The following is a 24,296-nucleotide window of genomic DNA, read 5'->3' as shown; positions in this document are numbered from 1 at the left end:
GGACTCCATTTCTAAACTAACCTCAGCCACTGATGCCACCTGATACGTCTGTGATATACTGTAGCCTAACCACACAGAGCCCCAGATGGCTTGTTAAAATCTCTAGTTTAAAATCCAAAGATTTTCATTTTATGATAACCAGAGAAAAGTAGTGAATTATCACCCTTGAGAAGCTGGTATTAACCAACAAACACTAATTCAAATCTGTTGTAATTTGTTTAAATTTGTCAGAATTATATTATTCATTGATATCACAGTATCATTAAAAACAAAACTGAATTATTATAAAACTGTGGCATAACAGCAAAAAGACAGTTGAGGTCATGCTATCCTCTGCAAAGCACTCCCTCTCCAGCTTAATCACATCACTGATTAATGTCAAAATCACATTTCAGGCATCGACTACCTACATCCAGACCTGGCATCGAATTATGTGAGTACCCCAGTGTTATTGAATTTCATACTTTCCTTCATTTCTTTGAAGTGCTGTTATTAACTAAAGGAGGGGTTCAGGTGGCGGATTTCACGGGCCTCTGCATGGCGTGCCATTGGCAGTGACAGGTGCTTTCCAAGTTGCTTTCATGGCTGCCGAGTCTCCTTGTATTCCTGGAGGACGCAGAGACAGGCAGACGGCCAGCCAAGCTGTTTAATGTTAATGCACACTGCACTGTTGCAGGCACAATGGCAGGCCGATCTGTCACAAGCAGAGATAATGCCAGGGTAGTTGGCGCTGCATAATGTGATGCTCTATCTCCAGAATACTGATAAAACCTTAAAGGACAAGAGGGATTGCTAAATGGAACAAGGAAATGCAGAAGGCTTAGTTTGATTTGACTGTTAAGTTTGCGGCTCCATCAGCGTTGACTGCATTATGCCGTCGTCTCGAATCCAAGGATGTACAAATGCAAATCTTTGGAGAAAGTGAGATGTTGTGAAAGAGTGAGTCATACTGCTTCGTTGGCCTCAAAGCACATCCTCTCACAGTTATGTCTATGCTTTGTTTTAATAAGAATTTTGCATTCTTATCTCAATATTCTTATCTTAATATATTGTTGCAGAGATATTAAAGGTGCACTATGAAGTGCATGTTCGGGAAGAAATTTTAATCAGGAGAAAGATCTGCATTGACTGATTATTTATGCCAAACAAACTCAATAAACAAACTCTTTGTTTTCATGAACAAACAAACTGACCTTAAAGGACAACACGATCTCATACTGTTTTACTTTGTTTATATGTGGCAGACCCTGCCACTTTTCTAGCTTCAAACAGTGTTCTGGGGACCTTATTTTCTTTTGAGAACAGCTTGTTTATTCAGATAAGAAAAAAAAAATCTGAGTTGGTATTATTTCCTCCTTAATATTGTAAATATTAAAATTCCAAGCTTGAATTTCTTCTCCAAAACCACATAGTGCCCCTTTAAAGACAAAAGTGCTATTTCTGTTTTGATATTTTCCACCTTAGCTCATGTGCACACTGTGTGATCCTTTTAAATGTGGCTTACGTGGCTTTTTTTCCCTGTGTGCATGTGTATGTTTCCACTATGTTTGCCTTTGCATGTTTGTTGCCTGTGAACAGAGATGAGCCTCGAGCTGAATAAAACATAAAGAATAGAATAAAATGTCATTTTGGGTTCATAACATCTCTCAGTTAGATTTTAATCGATTGTGTGGTTGTTGCTCTCTGTCTAACTGCGTTGGACAACCAAATGTTAGTTTATGCACGGGAGCTGCTCATAAGAAACATTTTGACATGGTGAATTAATTGTGAGATTGCGTGTGTCCAAAGTTGATAAATTTCAAACTTGGCAGGTTAATTTCATGGCACATTTATCTGCAAGTGCCAATAACTTTCACATAAATAAATACATTCGTACACATCTTAGTATTATACTAGTAAGTGATAGTGTTTTGTTTATTCCCTGCTTTAAACAGTATTTGATATCAGATGACAGCACATCACTGATGTAAATAAAAGGGAGGAAAACCTGGTTGGATTCCTTGATAAGAAAATGTCAAAATGCCAGCACCTGATCAATAAATCAATGCGTCATCATGGTATTGTGTTTGGCTACTCCAATACTTGGAGGATTTCTGACTGACGGCAGCAGCGATCAGTGGATTTTTGTTTCTTACCCAAAGAGAGGACTGTGTGAAAGGAGTAGAGGTGTGCTTATTTGGTGTGACTCTCCCTCTGTGCACCCTGGGAAGTTACCATGACAACATGCTATGATGTCACATTACAATGAAGTTCATCTCATATATTGCTTTTGTCTGAATCTGTATGAGAGATGGAAAGAAGAAGTGAAAGCAAAAAAAAAGCGAAAACATCTCTAAAATTACCGTGACGAGATTATGAGAGATTTTTGTTGTTGGGTACTCGTCCTAAGCTGTGACGTAAATGCCTTCAGATCATGTTCAAAACAATTTTTTCATGAGTCGCACTACAACCAGACTGCATCTGTCTTAACTGTACCTTGTGTTTCTTTCATAGTACTTTCAAGCATCTTGCAAAGGACTTTCAAGCAAGGTCACATTATACAGCAATCCTGCGTGAGCTCTCCTTGGGTATAGATTAGGTTATCAGCACCAAATGGAATATTGAAATCAGCCAGGATAACGTGATAAATGGCACCGAGAGAGATGCATTAGGATGTTTTGTCCGTGGTCAGTCAACTTCATTATGAACATGTAAGTTGGAAACAAACCAAACAAAATGACAAGCTTCACAGATCCTAATAAACTAATGAATGAATAAACTTATAAACTCTTAGAATATTTGCCTTTTTGGTGGTGGAAGAAGCACTCAGACCCTATAGCTAAGTAGAAGTATCAGTACATGTAAAAATATTTTGAATCCTACTTGTGCTAAATGTGCTCGTTCTGCAGGAAAGTGGTTCATTTGACTAATTTATAAATGAATATGACATTAGTATACTGTTAATACAGATGCATTAATACATAATTAGCATTTAACTACTGTAGCTGCAGAGATGGAGCTAGTTTTAACTACTTTATATACAGTTAGTTTACCCCAGTAGTTTCCAACCAATGCAATTTGAATACATTTTCGTCTGCAAACAACTTTGCTTTTCTTTATGTAGCACCTTTACATTTCTTTAGGTTCAATGTTCAGTTTTATGTTGTGACCAGGTTGTGTCACTTGGTTAAGGTTGAAAAAAGATCATGTTTTGACTTAAGATACTTGGTGTCATAGCCACAAACACGTCTGGAAAATGTCTGACTATCCAGTGGTTTCACACTTCTTGTAGAAATGTCAATATGATGCTCACGACACGTACAAATTTGGACATGTCCATGTTTTTCACAAACCCAATCTGGCAGCATTTTGTTCTGGCGACTGGGCTGTACCAACCCAACATTAAGATGAATAATGGGAGACGAAAGCAGAAACAATTGCTGCATAAATTGTTAGTTTTGTTAGTTAGTTAGTTTTTTCTCTTTCCTTCCGCCTCTAATGTTTCTTTAAATGAAACCATGTGAAGGGGAAATCAATATTTGGTGGTACTGCTAACAACTCATAGACATCTTGACATCTTGGCTGGTGGTTGGAACCACTTTCGTGATGAATTGTATTTTAAAATGTAGCCTATCATGTTTTTGTAAACAGTTTAAATCTGCAGACTAACCTTTTTCTCTGAAATGTAGTGAATTAGAATGAAGATCTAAATTGTACTTTGGTACCTTAAGAAATTAGGAAATTAGGAAACTTACTTTCCATCAATTTAAAAGGAACATTTTATTTTACCTTTTATCTGAATCATACTGGCCTCCACAACAGCAGCTTTGAGTCATTGCTCACTCAAGTACCATCAGCTAAGAGGGCGGTGAACAGACGAAGGTTGCCAGGGAAAGGTGAGGTGGCCGAAACTGGGCACAATCCATTATTCTGACCCTTGTTGCTCACAGGACACCAGAGGAAGAGTAGAGTCTGATTGATAGCAGAAGATATGAGCTTGAGAAGCACAGCAAGTGATTCATGGACATGCTCCTGTGTCATTTGTTACCGGGGCTCAGCCCTTTTCACTCCATTTAATGAAAAAGAAAAAAAACACTCCAGCTCCTGACCTGAGCACAAAACCTGTTCAGGAGCAGCATGCTCTCTCGTCACAAATGTTCTGCTGTGAATAATCAGTCAGTTTCCTTGACTTTGGCTTCACTGCTGATGTTGTGCCACCTGATGAAAGTATGTTTTTTTGTTTCATTGACATCTATGTATCTTCCAGAGAGAGAAAAAACATAGAGAGAAGGAGAAGAAAGAGAGTAATCATAAGAGGAATAGTTTAATAGTATTTAACCCTCTACATGTGAAGTTCTCTCTATGGCCACTTCAACATGCAACCTCAGTTGCTGTAAGCCTTTCTGCTTTCCTCTGCTCCACATCATGATAATTATGATGTTTCTCCACTGGGTCAATCAGCTTTTGCCATTTTGCCGTCACTCTTCATCGCTGACGTAGTTGCCTCCTCTAAATGCCAGCCAGCAGACTTGTCTGCGTGGAAAGAGTCCAAAGATTGATATGATGTGTTTGGCTTCCCCGTACTCACAACTGCACCTGCTACTGGGCACACAGAGCAAAACAGATACTCTTGACATGAGTGACAGTTAAAGGAGAGATCACAGCAGACTGCAATAGCCCTGAATGAGCTTTGGAAGTGTGTTACATAAAGAGCAATAAGCAACAGGCTTTCCCAAGGATGTCTGTTAAATCTTACTCTCTCTCACTCTCTCTCTCTCTCTCTGTGTGTGTGTGTGTTTGTGTGTGTGTGTGTGTGTGTCTGTGTGTGGCTGTGTGTCCTTCAGACATGGCTATTCTAACAATTATGTTGACTACATTAATGTCTCTCAGGCAGATGTGTCTCCTGTGTCTTTTATTCTCCTGCCTTTCCGCTGCTGTCCGTTCTGATCCTATTACTTTTGGCCATGTGGAATTAAATGCTGGCAGTGATTGGCCCATTATTTTCTCAGCTTGAAATCCCTGCTGTGACCACACATTATTACAGTATCGCCGCAGACTGAAGGTTTGTAGTTAGATTTGGGTTAGAGTTTGTTTCTGTTGTATTAAAGGGGTAGCTTTATATTTTTGGGAAATACACTCATCCACTCTCTAGCTAAGAGTTATAGGAGGAGAGTCCAATCTCATGTCTGTATGGCAAATATGAAGCTCCAGCTAGCAGCAGGTTAGCTTAGCTTGGCATAAAGACTGGAAATTACCTCTACCTACCATTACCTCTAAAGCTCTCTTACTCCCATTTATATCTCAATTGTTTAATGTATACAAAAACTGAAATGGAAAAATGATAAGTTGTGTTTTTTTATGCGGGGTCGTATGTTTTATCTTCATTTTTACACTTTTGTATGCTTTGATTTTTGCAGATTCAACAAACATGATGTACAGTAACCTGTTAATTCATAAGCTTCAGCGGTGATGGCAGTGGAGTTTTTTGTTAAAAAAATGTATCGAATGTTTGAAGAAAAACCTTACGTCAAATTTCATCTGTGTACTATGTCGCAGAGAAATCTACTCAAGTTAGCATGCTAACCAGCTAGCTCCGGCATGTCACTGGGAGGCCCTGTTGTGGAGCCACTTACCTGTACAGCTAACTGATCTACTTGCTATCGGCAGCTAGTTGCTAAGAGTAGCAAAGAGTAGCAAGTAATACTGTGAGTAGCCGTAAGGGGTTATTCTGCCCCCTATAGTTTTGGAGCTACTTCAAATGTTCCTGTTAGCTAAGATAAACTAAAGACGTGCTATAGCTTCATATTTGCCATACAGAAATGAGGGTGGCATTTATCTTCATGTCTAACTCTTTGCAAGAATAGCATGTTAACCAAAGTGTCAAATTATTCCATTTAAGGTCCAGTATTTATGTTGTAAAATATGGAATAAAAACAATTACTATTAGGTTTTCAACAGTGTGTGACCATTTGAAACTAAGAATCATTGTGTTTTCGTTACTGTAGAATGAGCCTTTTGTATCTACTGTGGGAGCAGGTGAATGGGGGTCCACCATGTTGCAATGCCCTGTTTCTACAGTAGCCCAAAATGGACAAACCAAACACTGGCTCTAGAGAGAGCCCTTTTGCGTTTTTCTTTTTGTCTTCTGTAGAGACAAGGAGTATTCAGTTGGTTGCATCTGCCACTACATCCTACACACTGGACCTTTAAACTGTGGCAGTTATAGCTAGATGTACCCAATAATTGCAAGCATGACTATCAGTATTTCACACAAGCAAAGCCCTGTTTGGGAAAAACCTCAAAATCACTCCCAGCTGGTGCATCCAGATGACAGAGCAGGCGGTGATAAGGTCAGCACTCCACCATGAAATGCTCCTCTCTGCTTTCTCTCCTTTTGTTTTTTCTGTCTGGATGTCATTGTTTTTGTAAACGCGTCCATTCGGTCCTTTCAGAATGCCGATGCCAGCTATGACTTCAGCAGCAATGACCCGTTCCCGTTTCCACGCTACACAGACGACTGGTTCAACAGGTAAAGCTCACCCATCCAACCCCTGTTTATTTATACAGACACATACTCGGAATGGTTTTGTGTGTACATGTATGTGTGTGTGTGCTCTCCCTGGAGTCTGGCTGCTCTCCTCTATTGATTTTCTCTCCACATAGTTCCATTAAGACATAATGGTGCAGTATAAACAGAGCTGTTGTTCAACACAACGTAATAGAAAACATAATGCCTATTTTTACCTGCCCACTTGAAGGAGATAAAGTAGATAAAGGAGGACGAGCACCGGTCTAGTCTTCTCTCAGGGTCGCGGTGTTCACAGTGGTGAACTTCTGTCAGATAACGCCTTATCAGCCCCCCACCCATCTCCCCATCACACTGGGTGATCCACTGCCACCGCAACACATGTCGAGGAGAGGAACAAAGAGGAATACATTCTCTCCGCCTCTCCTCCTCCACTGTGCCTCCATCTGCTCAGATGTATCAGTGTGTGTGTGTGTCTGCGTGTGGGAGTGAGGAGGGAGTATTTGGGTTTGCCAGTGTAGCAGTTGCTGACTGTCGGGCACAACTCGCTGGCTAATCAGCTGGTTGTTATAAATAGCTGCCTGTCTGTAGCAAAGCATGCTGGGAGAGAGGGGTTGACTCTCTGCAGTGTCCCTGTGGGGAACGGAGGGATGGAGAGATAGACACACATCACGTGGTGCACACAAAACACTGATATGTGCAAACATATTCAGCCGGGCGCAGATGAATGATGGATACATGGATGGTTAAATCCTGCTGCCTCTCCATGAGCTAATGTTCCTCGGCTCACAGAATTACAGTGTTTATGCTAATTTCTAATTGATTCATGGTTATGGAGAAAAACACTGAGTTGCATCCAATCTTGGAAATCTTATCCCACACTTAACCAACTATATATCCTTTGTAAATTCATGTAAATTCATGCAAATCCTCTGAAAACTATTCTTTGCTTTTTTTGCTGTCACCAGTCACGGCACACGATGTGCTGGAGAGGTGTCTGCAGCTGCCAACAACAACATCTGCGGTGTGGGAGTCGCCTACAACTCCAAGGTGGCAGGTGTGTGTCATATTAAAGCTGCATTTTGGACAGTGAAAGGAATAACAATAAGCCGAGAGTGATGTTGGCAAGTAGTGGTAATGGTATGATGAAAGGAGAGGGAAATACTGTATGCAGAGTTCAGTTAGAATCCGAACAGCAACAGGACCACACCATTAATCCAGACAGCCCTGTGTTTCCATTTTATATTGATCGCTCTTGATATTTGCTCTGGGAGTAAAACAGTAGAAATAAGAGTACTGGCTGCTGGACCTGTGTGCTGCTATGAAGCTGACATCACTTTCTTGGTGCTGTTACGGGTTTAGATGCTATAAATAAATGACCTGTTTTGAGACTATAATATTTTAGACCTAACCAGTTGAAAAGGAAGACTTTTCCTCATTGTGTTCTAGCATCAGTAATAAAGCAGTTAAAGTGAAGTAGCAAGAATTTTTATATCAGATTCTTGTGACGTTGTTGCTCTTTCAGGTATCAGGATGTTAGACCAGCCCTTCATGACTGACATCATTGAGGCATCATCCATCAGCCACATGCCTCAGGTTATTGACATCTACAGTGCCAGCTGGGGACCAACCGATGACGGCAAGACGGTGGATGGACCTCGAGAGCTCACGCTGCAGGCTATGGCTGATGGAGTCAACAAGGTAAAGCAGCGTCACATTCGCTGTGCTGAAGGTTTCATAATCAGTATGCCACAAAGGAACAGGTATAAATTGAGATGATCTTTGCCACCTGAACAGAGTCACCCTGTACAGTTAAAGAGAGTTTGATTTGATGGAATTGTGGTGGAGGTGACACTAAAAGGAGCTGTTCTGTTGGCTTTTTAAAAATATGTAATGTGTCCTGTTGAAATTTAAAAATACAACAAGGCTTTGCCTTGGTTTCTGGCCTCTTCTCACTGCTGTGTTCTGCATTAGAGATGGCAATGTCTGTTGGTTGGTCAGTCAGTCCTTCACTAAGGAAGGATCAATATTTTTTTCATTCATGATCCCATCCCTACTTTACTACTGTGTTTTGTGCCAACTAGCAAATGCAAACATCTAGTCATGCCTCAAGCAAGTTGACAAAAAGATGGTCAACATGATAGCCTGCTAATATTAGCTTAGCATTGTCTTTTTGAGCAAATTAGCATGCTTATGCTAGATATCAGCACAGGGTGCTTGAATGGCAGCTCTTTGTCAACTGAAGTCAATTAAACTTTATTTCAGACGTAAAGGTCAATATTTGGTCTAATGCATTATATTAATTTGATTGAGTAGCATTTAAAATCTTACTTACAGTAGAGCATCATTGTGTAACTTTTTTTTACCTTAACCCTTGTGTGGTGTTCATATTTTTGTTACTCAGCCAGTGTTTGTGGGTCTGGTGGACCCGCTGCATTTTGGGGTTTTTAATTCAACACAATCAAACAATTTTATGTTAAAATACTCAACAGATGTTTACTTCATCCCAATTACAAGCAATATAAACAGCATATATGGTTAATATTTGCCCTTTACCTTTGTTAGATCACATTTATGAAGTGCTACTCCGCAAGACAGCGGGTAAAATGTGCAGGAATGTGAGAGCAGACGGTGTTGGTGCCTGAATTTTGCAACAATGTTGCAACCTTGTGTGGGAACGGCAGGGGCAGAAACACAACACACACACACTCACACACACTCACACACGCACACACGCACACACACACGCGCGCGCGCGCCCTGGGTCCAGTGGACCTGAACATCCTGTATGTAATGTAAATGTGTAGGGGGGGAGTACGGTGTGTGGTCATTGAAAATGTGTTCTGATATATGTTCTTCACAGAAAATGAGCCAAGGCCAATGAGTCTGAGTTTGAAAAAATAATTAATCGTATCATTTTTCTTTTGATAAAAAATGAAAACGGGTCCCACAGACCCGAACACCAAACAAGGGTTAAAACAACAGCTTGAAAAACCATTTTGATGGTACAGTGTCTTGTCGGGTGAATGGTGTCACTTGTTTCTGTGCTACGTAACTTCAGTGAGAGGGTAGGATCACTGTGTTACATACATGTTTACTTCTTCTTCATTTTCAACACTTAACAATATGTCAATTTCTACATAATGTTGCTTTAATGTTGCCCTGTGTTGATCTTACAAACAGCCAGTTTAGAGGCAAAGAATGTATTCGGGCTGTCAATCCATCAAAGCATCCCTAATGTGTGACTTTCCACTCCACAACAATATCGTATTTATTAACCATACCCCCCCCAGAAAATGGAGTTTCGGGGCTTCTGGAGCTGATTAGGCATTCTGTTCTTGCTCAAGGGCACCTCAGCAAGGTGAAAACTCTCCAAGGCCTGTCAACAGGGGCTTAAACTTAGGCCCTCTGGTTGAAGGGCAGTGTTCTTGGACACACACACACACACACACACACACACACACACACACACACACACACACACATACAGAGTTGCCATGCTAACAGTGCCACTGCCAATTACTTGCTTGATTAATCATCATGCACTGTGTGCAGGCCAGTGTGGGTTCCTCTGAAATGACCCCATCTCAGGCAGGTGAGCTGAGTAGGAGCAAAGCTGACTGCAATCTCTGATCATGTAAACATAACTAATCAAGCAGCCACTCTGCTAGCTGCCTCTTAGATTCTAATGATCACTTATATAAGCTGCTGTGTAGGCTGAACATGATGTGCATTATGCAAAAAAGGAAACATTTAAAATTGAGAAGCACATTATGTTATATTAACAATCGAGTCAGGCAGAGTGGCTTTCGAGCCTGCATCTTAAACATGACTGTGTGTTTTAGCGAATTGCCACCGATAATGGAAATAAATGGCGCCATGTGCCGCGCCAAATTAAAGCGCTTTGTTTGGATTATACAGGAGACAGAAGCTCATAGGTGAGCTCAACAATGCTCAAGTCGGTGTTTGCAATTCAAATACAGAGCAGCATAAATAAGCATCACGATGAAGGGAAGGACACGCCACTCCTCCTCCACTTGATCCTTTGTTCTAGCCGGCCTTTTGTAGAAACAGGTGCAGCATTTGGTGAAGAGGATGCTCTCTGCGTGGAGCCACAGTCAGTTTGTTTCATGTTTCAAGGCGCTCGATCAGCAACAAAGATGACATTTACTGTGTGTTCGAATTCACAGTAGGTATTATGCTCCATTTGCCAAACTGAGGTACAGAGAGGACATAAAATGGTTTCATTTTTTTAGGCTTTGACTGATTTGATGCCTTTTACCTGCTATAACTCAAAAGAGGTGGAATAGTTTTGATATGTTCAGAATGCTCCAACAGGCACGGCCTTTAGTAAAACTACTAAGAGATAGGACTGTATGTGCTCATAGGTCTCTCTTTGTAGCCTGCTCTTTAGGAATAGATTTGAAGGTTTCAGTGAATATAACAATGTAAGTTATCATTCTCAATTCAGAGTTTTCCTTAAGGCATTACAGTTTTCTCGTATCATGGTTAAGGATGAAAGATGGTTGGAATGATCTGAGAAACTCAATGCCTTATTAACATTTACATTACTTTGATAAAACATCTTTATGATAATGTTTTAGATTGTTATTTGCCAATTTGTTGTTAAACTAAACATTAGAATAAACAAAATCATCATTATGATGGTTTACTTCTAGTTTTATTGCTGCTGTATATCGGTGGGAATTATGCACTTTGAAGCAATCAGAAGCAATGTAATGTTAATTATGACAGAGTAATAGGATGTTTGGCATCACAAAATGCTCATTTAAAGCAGACATTTTCTTTGTCTCATCCTTTTCGCTCAGGAAAGAGATTCACTTTGATACCAGTTAGTGAACAGGAGGCTGTGGACAGGATTAGAGCTCAAATATGAGCTGTCATTCACGGTTTATGTGAATACTGTATGACTGTTTTGTTTGAAGCAGTTTGCGGTTGTTCTTCTTTTCCTGCCTACAGATTTTAAACATAGTAGCTTATCAAAAGCCTGAACAAATTCACGGGTTGTTGAATGTGAACACAGTTGTGACAGATGTCATAAGGTCTTAAGACTTAAAGTGACTAAAAGTGACTAAAAGCTCCCTCCACATCTTGATCTTATACTAAGTAGGTTCACGGTTCAAGGTACTTTACAATACAGTGTGCTGTGAAATGCACTTTAGGCCCTTCAAAGATTAGCAGGTAAGAAAAAAAAGAAAAGGAAAGAAGATACACATTACACTATATTCATAACATACTGAAAATATATGAATAGGATATATCAAGGACTATGTTTACAGTATATTCAGTTACTATCACTACCTGATGACCTTTGATTTGATTTGAATGGATCGTAGTCAGACATGTTGAGCACTCTAAAAACTATAAATACAAGACAATAAAGTGACTGAAGCACTGCAATGATATGTGCTTTTTTTGCATGTATGGGTTAGGATTTGATGTAATAATCAGTAATTAATGAATGAATGAATTAGTTGATATATGAGTTTAAGTTCAAGAAAATCATCTAATTAAAGAGTAAATATATATGAGCATAGTAAAAAGATTATTTGTTTAAGAGTGATATATATTTGCACAAGATAAAGAAAATGAGTTAGTGAATTGATACATGTATATGGGATGAAGAAAATTAATTTAAAGGTTATATATGTAGAGAATATAAAGATAGTTAATGAATGAGTCGATATACACTGTATTCAAGATTAAAGTAATTAATTCAATAAGTATATAAGAAAGCTTACAAGTACTTGGTGTATGTGTGGTTATGTATGTATAATGTATGTGGTATGTGTGTGTGTGTGTGTGTTTAATAAGATTATTCGAAATTACTACTAATACTACTATGTAGAGTAGAAGGGGTAGGATTTAATAAGTCTATACTTCTTCCTGCTTTTTTCAACATAAAGCTTTTATTTTACTATTTGTGTTTGTTTTGTTTATACATGTTCAACATAGAAATATATCAATTGATCAATCAATCAACTGTTTCTTTGATTAAAATCCATGACACCTGCTGTATAGTTACACACAGATGAAATTCCCAAATTCCCAATTCTCATTTCAGCCATACTCCACGAATTAGTAATAAAGAGACCTATTTGCATGACGATGATGCTGTTTCAGGGGCGCGCAGGAAAAGGCAGCATCTACGTGTGGGCATCTGGAGATGGTGGTAGCTATGACGACTGCAACTGTGATGGTTATGCCTCAAGCATGTGGACAATCTCCATCAACTCAGCCATCAACGACGGACGCACGGCCTTGTACGACGAGAGCTGCTCCTCCACCCTGGCATCTACGTTCAGCAACGGGCGAAAGAGGAACCCAGAGGCAGGCGTTGTAAGTGTTTTTAAGTACAAATACTGTTACAAAAGCAGTAATCTCAAATGTTTGTTGTGAAGTTTGTGAAATGTTAAAAGTTGTTCCTTTCAGCAGGAATGTGACCTTTTATCATTCACAGAGGACTCAGTACTTGTTCAGTTGATATCTTTCAAACATATCTTTCATAGATTGAACTTTAAATAGCTTCTTTTCCGTTTGCCGGGCAGGTGATGTTGCTTAGGTCTTTCAGGAGATTGGATGAGACCAAGGATCAAACCTGAGATGATGTTGTGTCACAATTGCTGGCTGGTTGTGAAAAATAGAGGCTCAGGTGCAGGGGTAGCTTTTTTCTGATTGCCACATCCTGATGCATCGGTTTGCTATAGATTCTAGGGGCAGCCGTTGTGCTCTGTTGATCACAGCATTTAAAGCAGTGTATGTGTTCTTAAGAGGAATAGAAAAAAGTTTTTTATTGCCTCATTATCTTCCTTTATTAGTTATTTTTGTGTGAAAATGTTTTATAACTATGACAAGTGAACCATTAATGAAGCGTTTATTTTTAAAGTGCATTACTCTTAGTGTTTTCCTCTTCTGTGTGAGTAGAAATAAAAGTAACAAACTGAGCAGTGAGATGCCAAAGTAAATCTAGTGACTAATCTTAGCATACACAAATGGGTTATGACTGTTACTCTGGCTCATTGCTTTTAAAGCATTTAACTGAAGTATTGTGTCACCAGCAGCGGGTGATCCCTGAAAAAAGTAGTGGGTGAGTCACCAGCATCAAACAGACCAAGCGAGCATCTATACCGTCTTCGAAAAGACACACAACTGACGCACAACAGATGATGTTTACTTCATTTCATGCCAGACAAATGCCTGACCTTGATGACTAATGTCAACATGTCAGTGCTCTTATATCTTTCCAATGCATACATGAAGAACATAGACGTACATTCTGTGTAGAATGAATTTCCCAGCGTATGACGGCAGCAGTGTTTGTGTTTGTGATTATGCAAATTACCTTTGGCTGTTGACAGAGCCACGGCTCTTCCCTAGGGTTTCCCCTCTAATTTCAGTCAATCTGTTATCATTTCTAATTAAGCGCCAAATTAAATAATTAAATGCTTAGTCGATGAATATAAACATAACTTGTCTGCTAATGTGTTTATATAGCAGTTCAGCCAATGTACCCTCTGCTCTCTACACTGAAAATAATTATATTGATTGATTATCTCCTTAGACTGAAAAAGCTTTCTCAGTAAATTACTTTTTGCATGTCTGAGGTAGTGGCTTATGTATTAGACTTTTTACTGAAGATAGGGTGTTCTACTTTTTTTTTTTTGAGTGATTTAACTTTATCTGTGTAAAGGGATGCAACAATATTCAATATTTTATCGAACCGTTCAATACACCCTGTTAGGTTCAATACACAAAGGCAAACAATACAATACAATACAGTACAATACAATACTACAATAATGTTTGCTGTTTAACTTGACTGGATACTGTATATGTTTTTTTATGGAAGGCAATTAAGATAAGTGTTAAATTTTTATAATAAGGTTTGTGGTTTGACTATATCTGCTTTTAATTATTTTTACATGCAATACTGCCTTTGCTAGTGTGAGTAGTTTTATATTAAGATATCGAAACCGTACCGTTACCGTGGCCCAAAAACTGTGATGCATACCGAACTGTGGGAAAACTCTACCGTTGCATCCCTAGTAAAGAGCATGTCATTTGTCACTATCTCCCACCATAACTTTATTTTGCATGGTGGAACCAATCACAATGTTGTTTACAAGAACTTCTGGTACATGCATCACCCACTAGCTAACATAAAAAATGATTGTCTTTCATGATGTTTTTTCAAAGTGTATACATTGAATTCATCCTAAATGCATGTTTGATGCTTTCATATCTCATTAATAACAACACTTTAACTAACGCAAGGTTGAAGACCGAACTCTTCTGTTGGTCCACAGAAATGAAATGAAAGCTTGTGTTTACAGTATTCGGTCAAAGGGAAGCATCATTTTGTTAAGTTTACGATCATTTTGGCAAGTGCTAATTCCACTTCAGTTCTCTGATGTGCTAGCTATGTGTACATTATTACTCTATTAATATCTTAACACACTTTTCTTCATGGCAAAATCAACTTTACCACTCAGCTGTGTTATCACTTTGAGACTTTGCAGGCTGGGTTTTGCAATTTCTTTCTTAATAAAGAAGACCCATATTAATAACACTGGGGAGAGCTGTTTAACGAAGTGAAACAAAATATCCAGCCCCCTTCCTCACCCCAATCATTTCCATATGGTGCATTTTAAAAACATTATTTTTATTTTTCTCTCCCGTGATTTGGTTATTTCAGGCCACCACAGATCTGTATGGGAACTGCACACTGCGTCACTCTGGCACGTCAGCAGCAGCTCCAGAGGCAGCCGGCGTCTTTGCTCTGGCTCTTGAGGCTAAGTATGTACTCTCCTGCCCCTTCAATTAAACTTATTATTCAATTAGATGGACTCTCTATATAAAACATTATTATTTGCAGATATTAAGTTATTTGACTCCTCTCTGCAGAACAAAGTGCTGGTTAGAAGACATCATTTCAAAAATGGTTTCAAGCATTAGATTCAGATAATCGTTGATTTCAACGATCGCTGTTTTTATGCAATTCACGAGCTGCTATTTCTTTCCAAGTACAACCTTGAGCTTTTATACCTCACAAAAGTCTGTGGCTCCCTCTGTCAATCTTTCTATCTTATTTTCTCTGCGTCTGAACTCCATAAAAGCACGAATCATTTCTCCACTTTGCACAGAATTGCTTATTTATCATGAAAGAAAAGTAAAACATCACTTATTCTGTCACCCACAAGGCACAGACTCAACGTGCTAGTGCCAATGACACAAATCATATTACGATCAGTGCTCTTTATATCTCAGTACAAAGCTAAAAACATAAAATGTGTATTCTGTTTAAATGGGCTCAGTGCTTATGTTTTATTTATTAGTGCTCTTCCTGTATGCATGGAGCAGAGACACTGTGCTGAATGGTGAAAAGCACTGCAGTGCTTGGTTATCTGAATCTGCTGGAAATGTTATGTGGGCTAATTGTGAAACCGAAGCTTCTATTATTGATGTTTACAAGTAAACCTGTAATCAGGTCATATTAACACTGATGGAAGAGTTGCAGTTTATTTTATAATCCTTGTGAATTCAGAACAGATTGTTCCTTGTGAATCAGAAAATAACTGAAACATATGCTACTTAAGTAAACCCACCCACATGTAATTAAACAAGTATGACAAATCTAAAACCTGGAGAATTACTGCTTCTCAAAATCCCAGAGGAAAGCCTTTTCCTCTCCCTCAGATGCTTCATTTCTCACATTAAAGGCTGACGAGATTCTCCTGCCATTAACTGACACCAGCTAGCAGAGCTGAGTAAAGAAATACTGTTTGCTTTGCACACACAATAATGATGTTGCTGTTGGGAGGAGCGGATACTCACCCCGTCCGGCGGCAAATAAGCCACGAGGCTGTTAGTACGAGTGCGCTGCCTTTTTACTGCCCAAACGCACTTGAATCATGCGATGGCAGGAGTCAGTGAGTCAGCCAGAGCAAATCTGTCACTACACACAGCCAAGATAACAGAGGGAGACACAAACAAAGACAACAATCTGCCTCAACACAGAGAAACTATGATCTTTAGATAATTAATTAAAGACAAACCATGAGAAATGTTTGACAATGATAACACTTTATAATAACCATCATTAGTAAATGGTGAGCAAGTGTTTATTGTAAAGTTGCAACTGTTGTTTATAATGCTTTGTAAATGGTTAATAAACACTGTTATATTCATCTATACACATTATTTGGATGGCCATAAAGTCGCAACTGATGTTTACTGATGTTTAAAATTGCTTAATAAATGGTTAATAATGCATTTTATTGTTTGTTAACAGTGAAATGACTATTAACTATTATAAATTTAACATGTATTATTTATGGTTATTGTAACATAAACCTTGATTATTTGTGTTGTTAACTGTTAAGTAGCTTTATATTCAGGTCCTTCTAATAAGTGTGTTATAAGTGTTAATGGATAATAAGGCCTTTGGCATTCTGTTGATGTTAGTTATTTATTTAATGTTTTTAACTAAATTCTTACATACTGCACCTTTAAGCAGTCTATAAATGGTTAATAAGTTTCTAATACTGTACAATCTAACAGTAAACATGTTTTTGATGTTATTATAACACTTAGTCTTATTTAACACATGATAATGTTGATAGGCACCTTTAAGTTACTTATAAAACTTATTACAAGGACCTTAACATAGAGTGTTACAAAATGTTCAGTCATTTCCTGCCTATTTTAGTCTTCTTTCGTCACTTTGTTCTTCCATTATCCTCCTTCCTCTGCCCTACGTTCGCTGGTGACTGTTTTTCCACCCCAGCCCTAACCTGACATGGAGAGACATGCAGCATCTGTCAGTCCTGACCTCTAAGAGGAACCAGCTCCATGACGAGGTCCACCAGTGGAGGAGGAATGGCGTGGGCCTCGAGTTCAACCACCTGTTTGGCTACGGTGTGCTGGACGCCGGGGGCATGGTGAAAATGGCCAAGGAATGGAAAACAGTGCCTGAGCGTTTCCACTGTGTAGCCGGATCCATTCAGGAGACCCAGTGAGTCACATCTCTACTTTTAGTTTTAGTTTTTTATACTGGACACACTGCATGCTACATGTGCTCACTACACATTCTACAATAACAAAATGTCTCCACTGAGATGTTGGAAGGAAAACACTGCTGAGCACAAGAGACACACTCATCTAATTACTGGGAATCCCAATGACGCCTAATTCAATAAAACATCTGCGATGGGAGTGTCCACTTCATAACCCTGTAGATGAGCTGCTCAGTCTGTCTCATGGTCCTGTAGATTTATAATGACACAGACTCTTATCCTAACGTCTGATTGTTGATTAATGCATTACTCTCTTGACATCTGAATTGGATTTCTCTGTGACACATTATGCTAAACACCCCAAACATCGAGTGTTGTCTTGTTTTGATTGGAAGTGAAACTCGAAGAGACTTCTTTTCAGTTTGAGTAAAATAAGATAAATGGATTTAGAGTGCCTTGAACTCAAGAACTGCTCATTGTTACTTCATTTGGATGTTTGAAGAATGACATCTGTGCAGAGTGTTTCTCCGCTAACCTGATAGTGAGACTTTAACAGAGAATTAACACATTCTTCCAATTACACTTAAAGGTTTGAATAGATAAGAGATAAAAAACACACTGTTAATACAATCAATGGCTGCTGCAGCCTTACTTCTGGTGTGATCTGTAGCTTCTGGTGGCTAATCTTAGCTAATGTGACCAAACTTAAGGTAACTTATGCTGTATAATGGAAATAACTGAGTCAGGTCACTGACTTTATAACTCCTCTTCCATATTTTTACATTAGTTTAGAATTTTAGCTACATGCTAAGAGGTAGATTAGCATTTAGTGTTATAATATAGTTATGACTTGCAGCCGCAGTGGCTGCTGTTCAGCTATACATTATCTATACATTACTTTAAACTGAGTTCAAATAGAGTTTAAAGGGGCTCAGTCTAACAATTTGGAGCAATTTAGATGTGTCAGTCATGTTTTATTGGCCATATGTAAGTGGATTGCTATTGAAAGTGACGTGACAAATGAGACCCGTCTCTCTTAGTTGCCTGTACAAGCCTGCGGACCATTTTGTTTAAGTTGTTTAATGCTGCTGGACCGTAGATTTCTTCATGAAGGACTCGGATTTTCTACTACAGACAAAGGATGTGCCTCATCTCAGTGCTTCTCTCCATTCCACTGACCACTTTTTTTGTCCATTTAATATTTCTGTGATCATTCAGTAGCATCTGTGCTGCTAAAGAGATGCTTCCATTGGGCCATCCTCCCTGTGAGAAATGTGTACATTACCGACTCAAAAATTTAAAATAGAGAGGAAGAAGAAGATGTAATAGAATTTTCAATTAGGTAATTGAACTTGCGGGAAAGCCATATCAGACACAAAGATCCTTTATCTCTGCCCTCATCTTTCAGAATCAGCTGTAGTTAAGGCACCTGTCTTATCGTCTTATCCTCCCTGTGTCTACCCACATTTAGAATCTTCCCTTGCATCACCCTATCTTCTTCCCTTCATCTCCTCCTTACTTCCATCTGCCATCCTTGTCATCCTTTCCTCTCACTCTCACTCTCACTCTCACCTCCTCTTCCTCTATTTCGCCTGTCCCCCTCTACACGCCTCACATCCATCCATCTATCATACCCTGAGGCTTTGAGCTCCCGTGTGTGATGCCTGCTGGTTTCCTGTGGCATGCCCTCTTATTTGCTCTGATTAGAGCACAACAAATGGACCATCGTGGTGCGTCCTGGAAACCCTGTCAATTAGCCTGACTGACAGCAAGGAAGGGATTCCACATTGGTAGAGATGTTTGTGTTCTAACCCTGAGCTTTCACATGCATTGTGATGGTGTCCATGTGTAGTGAAGATAAGAAAGCAGACTGAAAACAGTACTTTTTTTGCCACAATCAACACCTCCAGCTCTTTATTTTATCTCTAATCAGTGCTCCACAGGCGATGCAGTCACGACAACATGGTGTGAAAGCGTGGCTGTGTGTGTGTGTGTCTCTCTTTGCCAGATAAAAAAGGAGCATCCCTTAAGAGTCATACAGCTTTTGTTGCAACCCTGAGGACACATGCAAATGGTAAAAAGGGCTTGCCTCCTCATGCAGTGTGATTGTGACTTTTGACATTCCCTGACATGGACACACTTTAAATTTCTTAAAGAATATAACTGCTCGTAAAGCTGGTAGTTTTATGGGCAAAATACTATCTATCTTTTCCAAGCTGTTTTTGAGATGTGTGTTAAAGCTGTGTCATATTTTTCATCAGTTTACTGTTTCCACAGCAGCACCGCGGGGCTTCTGCTGCAGCTATTGTGGTAGAGATATAATTACAACAAGCCCACCTCTGACAATATCGTATCGCCAGAGAAAAGCAATAAACACCAACATAGCCATGCTCGCAGTCGCAAACACACTGCTCAGCATTGATCTGATAGCTGCTCTGGCTGGCTGTGGCTTACTTAGCTGGAGGAGAACTTCTCATTATCAGAGGAGCTGGCACGCAGTGCCCCACTGTGCGACGGGGTTGTTTAAATCTCCACTGGTCCTGCCCTTCAGAGGCAACCCTCTCCCTGCTCTATGACCGACTGCTGTAATTACTCTTGCACATTATCCGATAGGAGCTGTGCACCTGCTGCGCACAAAATCATTCTGGGGGTCAAAAGTGAGATCTGAACATAGATTTAGATCTAGTTATATTCGAGGTCGCTGATAGTCTTGCTCGTGCCCAAGACATGATGATCTCCAAAGGCTCCCCAGCAGATTATTTTCAAGGAGACCTATCATTTAGGTTTTTTTCCCCTTTCCTTCAGTGTGTTATTTAGGTTCTTGTGCATGTAAAAGGTCTTGAAAGTTAAAAAGCCCTCCTCTCTCCCACAGAAAACACTGCTTCTAAAGTGCCTCGTATGTATTCCCGCATTTAATTCCCTGACTTCTTGACATCGCACTGTCACCATGTCACACATTTGCATAATCTATGTGTCTATATTAATGGTAGAAGTGAAGCTAACTGGAGGCTGTAAACATTACAGAGCCGATAGGAGACATGGTGAGGTGCTGGCTCAAGTGTGTTTGAGCTGAACAACCAGAGGGGACTGGGTATTCGGGAGGAGGGGCATAAAGGGACAGGAGCTAGAGGGGGAATCCAGTGTTGCAGTACTGGACAGTATGAGAAAACTGATGTGTTTTTATGCATTAAAGCATGTAAACCTTTTCTAGTAGTAACCGAAAATAAAATTATGAACCTGAAAATGATCATAATTTGTCTCCTTCAATGGTTAGAAATTATTTAAAGGCCCATTTGCACCCTCCCATGGCCCAGGGCCTGGGATAACTGACCTAGGACAGCTATGAGATTTAGACAGGAAGGAGGTGAGAGAGCAAGGGGAATGCAGGCAACGGCCTGGAATGGTGCCTGGGCAGCTCCCACACATGTGCCGCATGCCTCACCAGGCGAGCCTCACAGTCAAGCATTCAAACAAAAAAAGTGTTTAATATTTGGTTTTGTCTGATTTCTCACCATGCATTTGAGGGTGTAACTCACTGTGAAACACCCCACTGTGAATTGTTCTGTTTTTCTGGGAATCATAATTTGCTTTATCAGCCCTTAGATGCTCACCACTGCACTCCTCATTCCATTAATCATTTTTCAAACTGAACGCTCTTCCACACGTCTCACTCACTGACTCACTCTCTGTGTCTTGTCTGTGTATCCCCCTCACCTACACCCACCCCTCCCAGAGTTCCCACCGCCTGTGGCGCAGCCGCGGCCTCTAATAATGTTATTAAGCCTCCTCATAGCCTTTGGCCACCACCCATGCCCTGCTGTGTTCTCACTCTTTTCTTTCCATCACCTAAAGAGATGGGAACAGCAGTGTGTCTTCCCAACCACAAAGCAGCAACAAAAGCAAGACCAGCCGCCTTTTACGCTGTGTTCTGAACGAATCCATTGTGACAAAAAGAAGAAGAATGTCATCATGCACTGAAATGGAGCTCAAATTCAGGGGTGGTCCAGTATATGATATGTTATACAAATCGTTTATCATAAAAGGGCCTCAGACTTACAAGGTGGCTATATAATAAACACCACAGATGTCCATAGTAGGCCTTACTACATATTGCTTATGGCAAAAATACTGTTTGTAATTGACAATTTAACAAACAAAAGTATCAAACATTTGCTGTTTGCAGCCACTCACATCTGAAAATGTATGTTTTTCTCTCAGTTTTATATCTGTTTGACTGTTCGATGCATTTTGAGCTATCAGCTTTGGCTCCGAGAAATTGCCATGGGAGTTTTTGACTATTTTTAAAAATATTTTCTAGCTCGAATGATCTCTATTAGTATCTATTATTGAAAAATAATTGTTAAATGAGCTAATAATGAAAATCATCATTGGTTGCGGCCTGTATTGTAATACCTCTCAAGAGAGCAAAGTGGCGGTGAAGAAGGTATTGCTGTAACGATGCTGTAATAATGTTGACAAAATAATCTCACCTTAAGGTCTAGTTTTGGTTTTGTTCTTCAGATTTGTGTGACACCTATCTGAGTAAATGATAAATTACTAATTCTGATTGAAACCATGATAGATTTTTAAGCAAACATTAAAAAACACTTCAAACTGGTGGCTGCAAGAACATTATGTGAAACGTCTGTGGCACCAAATATAAAAGGTGGCCAGATAGCAGAGTATTTCATTCCCTCGGCTTGAACTAAATTACACGGTAAGGTAAGCAGACATGACAATCATCACTGCTGTGGTGCGAAGAGGGAGCGGGTTCAAAAAGAGGGTTGATTCTCTGTCAGGGTTGGCTGGTTCTATAGTAAAAGTAGGTCAAGTACTGCTTTTACTGGGGCGTTCAAAGGAAAGCAGGGCTGATTGTGCTGTAAGTAGACTGAAAGATTTGACTCTTTTTACTCGACTTTTGCTCGGATTTGATTTGATTTTTCAGTTTTAACTCATTCGACCTGTTTCCCCTTCTCCAGTAAAATCCAGTCTGGCAACAAGCTGGTGCTGGCCATCAACACTGAAGCCTGCCAGGGGAAGGACAACTTTGTCCGCTACCTGGAGCACGTCCAGGCGGTGGTCACCGTCAACGCCAGCCGCCGCGGCGACCTCAACATCAACATGACCTCGCCCATGGGCACAAAGTCCATCCTGCTGAGCCGAAGGCCCCGCGACGATGACACCAAGGTGGGCTTCGACAAGTGGCCCTTCATGACCACCCACACCTGGGGCGAGGACCCCCGTGGGACCTGGGTTCTGGAGGTGGGCTTTCAGGGCGAGGAGCCACAGCGGGGTGTCCTGAAGGAGTGGACTCTCATGCTGCACGGAACACAAAGTGCCCCTTATATAGACCAGATAGTGCGTGATTATCAGTCCAAACTTGCAATGTCCAAAAAGGAGGAGCTGGAGGAGGAGCTGGATGAGGCTGTAGAGAGAAGTCTGAAGAGCTTGCTGAGTAAAAACAACTAAAATCCCATCTGCATGTTACCAACTCCTTCACTTCCTCTTATCTCTGCAGTCTCGCTCTATCTATCCTTCTCTAAATCCCACAGCATCTCCTCAGTTCTACTCACTCTCTCCCTTTTGTCTACCTCTCTTCCCCTCCTCACTCTGCTTTTTGTTATCAAGTGTTTCAATTAGCCCCCAACCTTCAATGAATGTTTCTTGTAATCCAATCATGAATAAAAGTGTAACCTTTAATAATCTGTTCTACATAAAGAAAGCAAAGTATATCGACAGAATTTTTACACTCTACAGAATTGTACATAAACCAAATATAATCCACTCTTTCATGCTCTACTTGCTTTAACTGTCCTGCACCACCTCCTTTGCCAACTGTTGTACAGTTTGTGACTGTAAATGATTTTCTGTGTCATTCTACTTAAAGTTTAATATCTTGCAAACAGAGCAGTGATACTTCTTTCTGTTTATATTTTTATGTGACATGAACTGTTTATATAAACATGGAAAGAAATATGTGATTCATTTTGCAGCCTGTGGTCCTCAGTTCATATTTCATAATCTTTGACATATATTATAATAAATCTACTCAGCTGTTTATTAAAGCACTTGAGTGATTTGCAACACACTACTGAACATACTGAGTAAATAACATGCTATTGTTGTTCCATACCCAAAACATGTTAAAGGAAAACAAAGACAGAGAATATGGAGTAAGATTTTCTCTGTTTAAAAATATGTATTCTGGAAAGTGGAGCACAAGCAGCATCCTGGTGGCCCAGCAATCAGCCTTATCCATATCCAGGTTCAATCTTCCCCCATGTTTCTTTCATTCTGTACTGTGCTGTCCAATAAAGGGAAAATGCCCCCTATAAAGTGGAGCCTGAGCTGCTTATGCCAAGGTACTCTTCACTTCAGAGACACATGCTGTTGTAAAAGGTGCTACGTGTTATACAAAAGTCTGTAAAACATGTACAGAATACTGACTGCATGCAGAGCAAAGTCTGCTGCCGCCTGGCTGGATTTGACAGGAAATACACTGGATGTTTTTGATAGCAGAGAAGCACAATGACTATTGCTTTTTATGAAACAGAAGGCAACATGTTTTATGAGAATGAGTTTTTCAGAAACTCACTCTCAATATCATAAGCGTGGGAGACTACCAATAATCTTGCCCAGATATCACTTGCTCAAATGCAACTAAAGCCGGTATTTACATTTTATTATTAAAGCTGCTGTAAGTGATAATTTTTTTTAAATTGAAATAAGTGTCAAATAGCTCTATATTCCAACAG

At 39.8% G+C, this 24,296-nt stretch overlaps 1 protein-coding gene across 1 annotated transcript in view; it reads left to right on the top strand.

The window, feature by feature from the left end:
- pcsk2 (proprotein convertase subtilisin/kexin type 2) overlaps positions 1-23,010 on the top strand; it is a 32,507-nt gene extending 9,497 nt beyond the window's left edge. The window contains exons 5-12 of the mRNA XM_073482146.1: positions 396-433; positions 6,432-6,508; positions 7,474-7,562; positions 8,031-8,206; positions 12,650-12,865; positions 15,222-15,322; positions 17,313-17,540; positions 22,521-23,010. Coding sequence (XP_073338247.1) covers positions 396-433; positions 6,432-6,508; positions 7,474-7,562; positions 8,031-8,206; positions 12,650-12,865; positions 15,222-15,322; positions 17,313-17,540; positions 22,521-23,010 — 1,415 coding nt within the window. The remainder of the gene's footprint in view (positions 1-395; positions 434-6,431; positions 6,509-7,473; positions 7,563-8,030; positions 8,207-12,649; positions 12,866-15,221; positions 15,323-17,312; positions 17,541-22,520) is intronic.
- Positions 23,011-24,296: the final 1,286 nt, after the last annotated feature.

The sequence above is a fragment of the Pagrus major genome, chromosome 15 (genome assembly GCF_040436345.1).
Source record: "Pagrus major chromosome 15, Pma_NU_1.0".
Classification (NCBI taxonomy): domain Eukaryota; kingdom Metazoa; phylum Chordata; class Actinopteri; order Spariformes; family Sparidae; genus Pagrus; species Pagrus major.
This window is presented reverse-complemented; position numbering and strand designations above follow the sequence as displayed.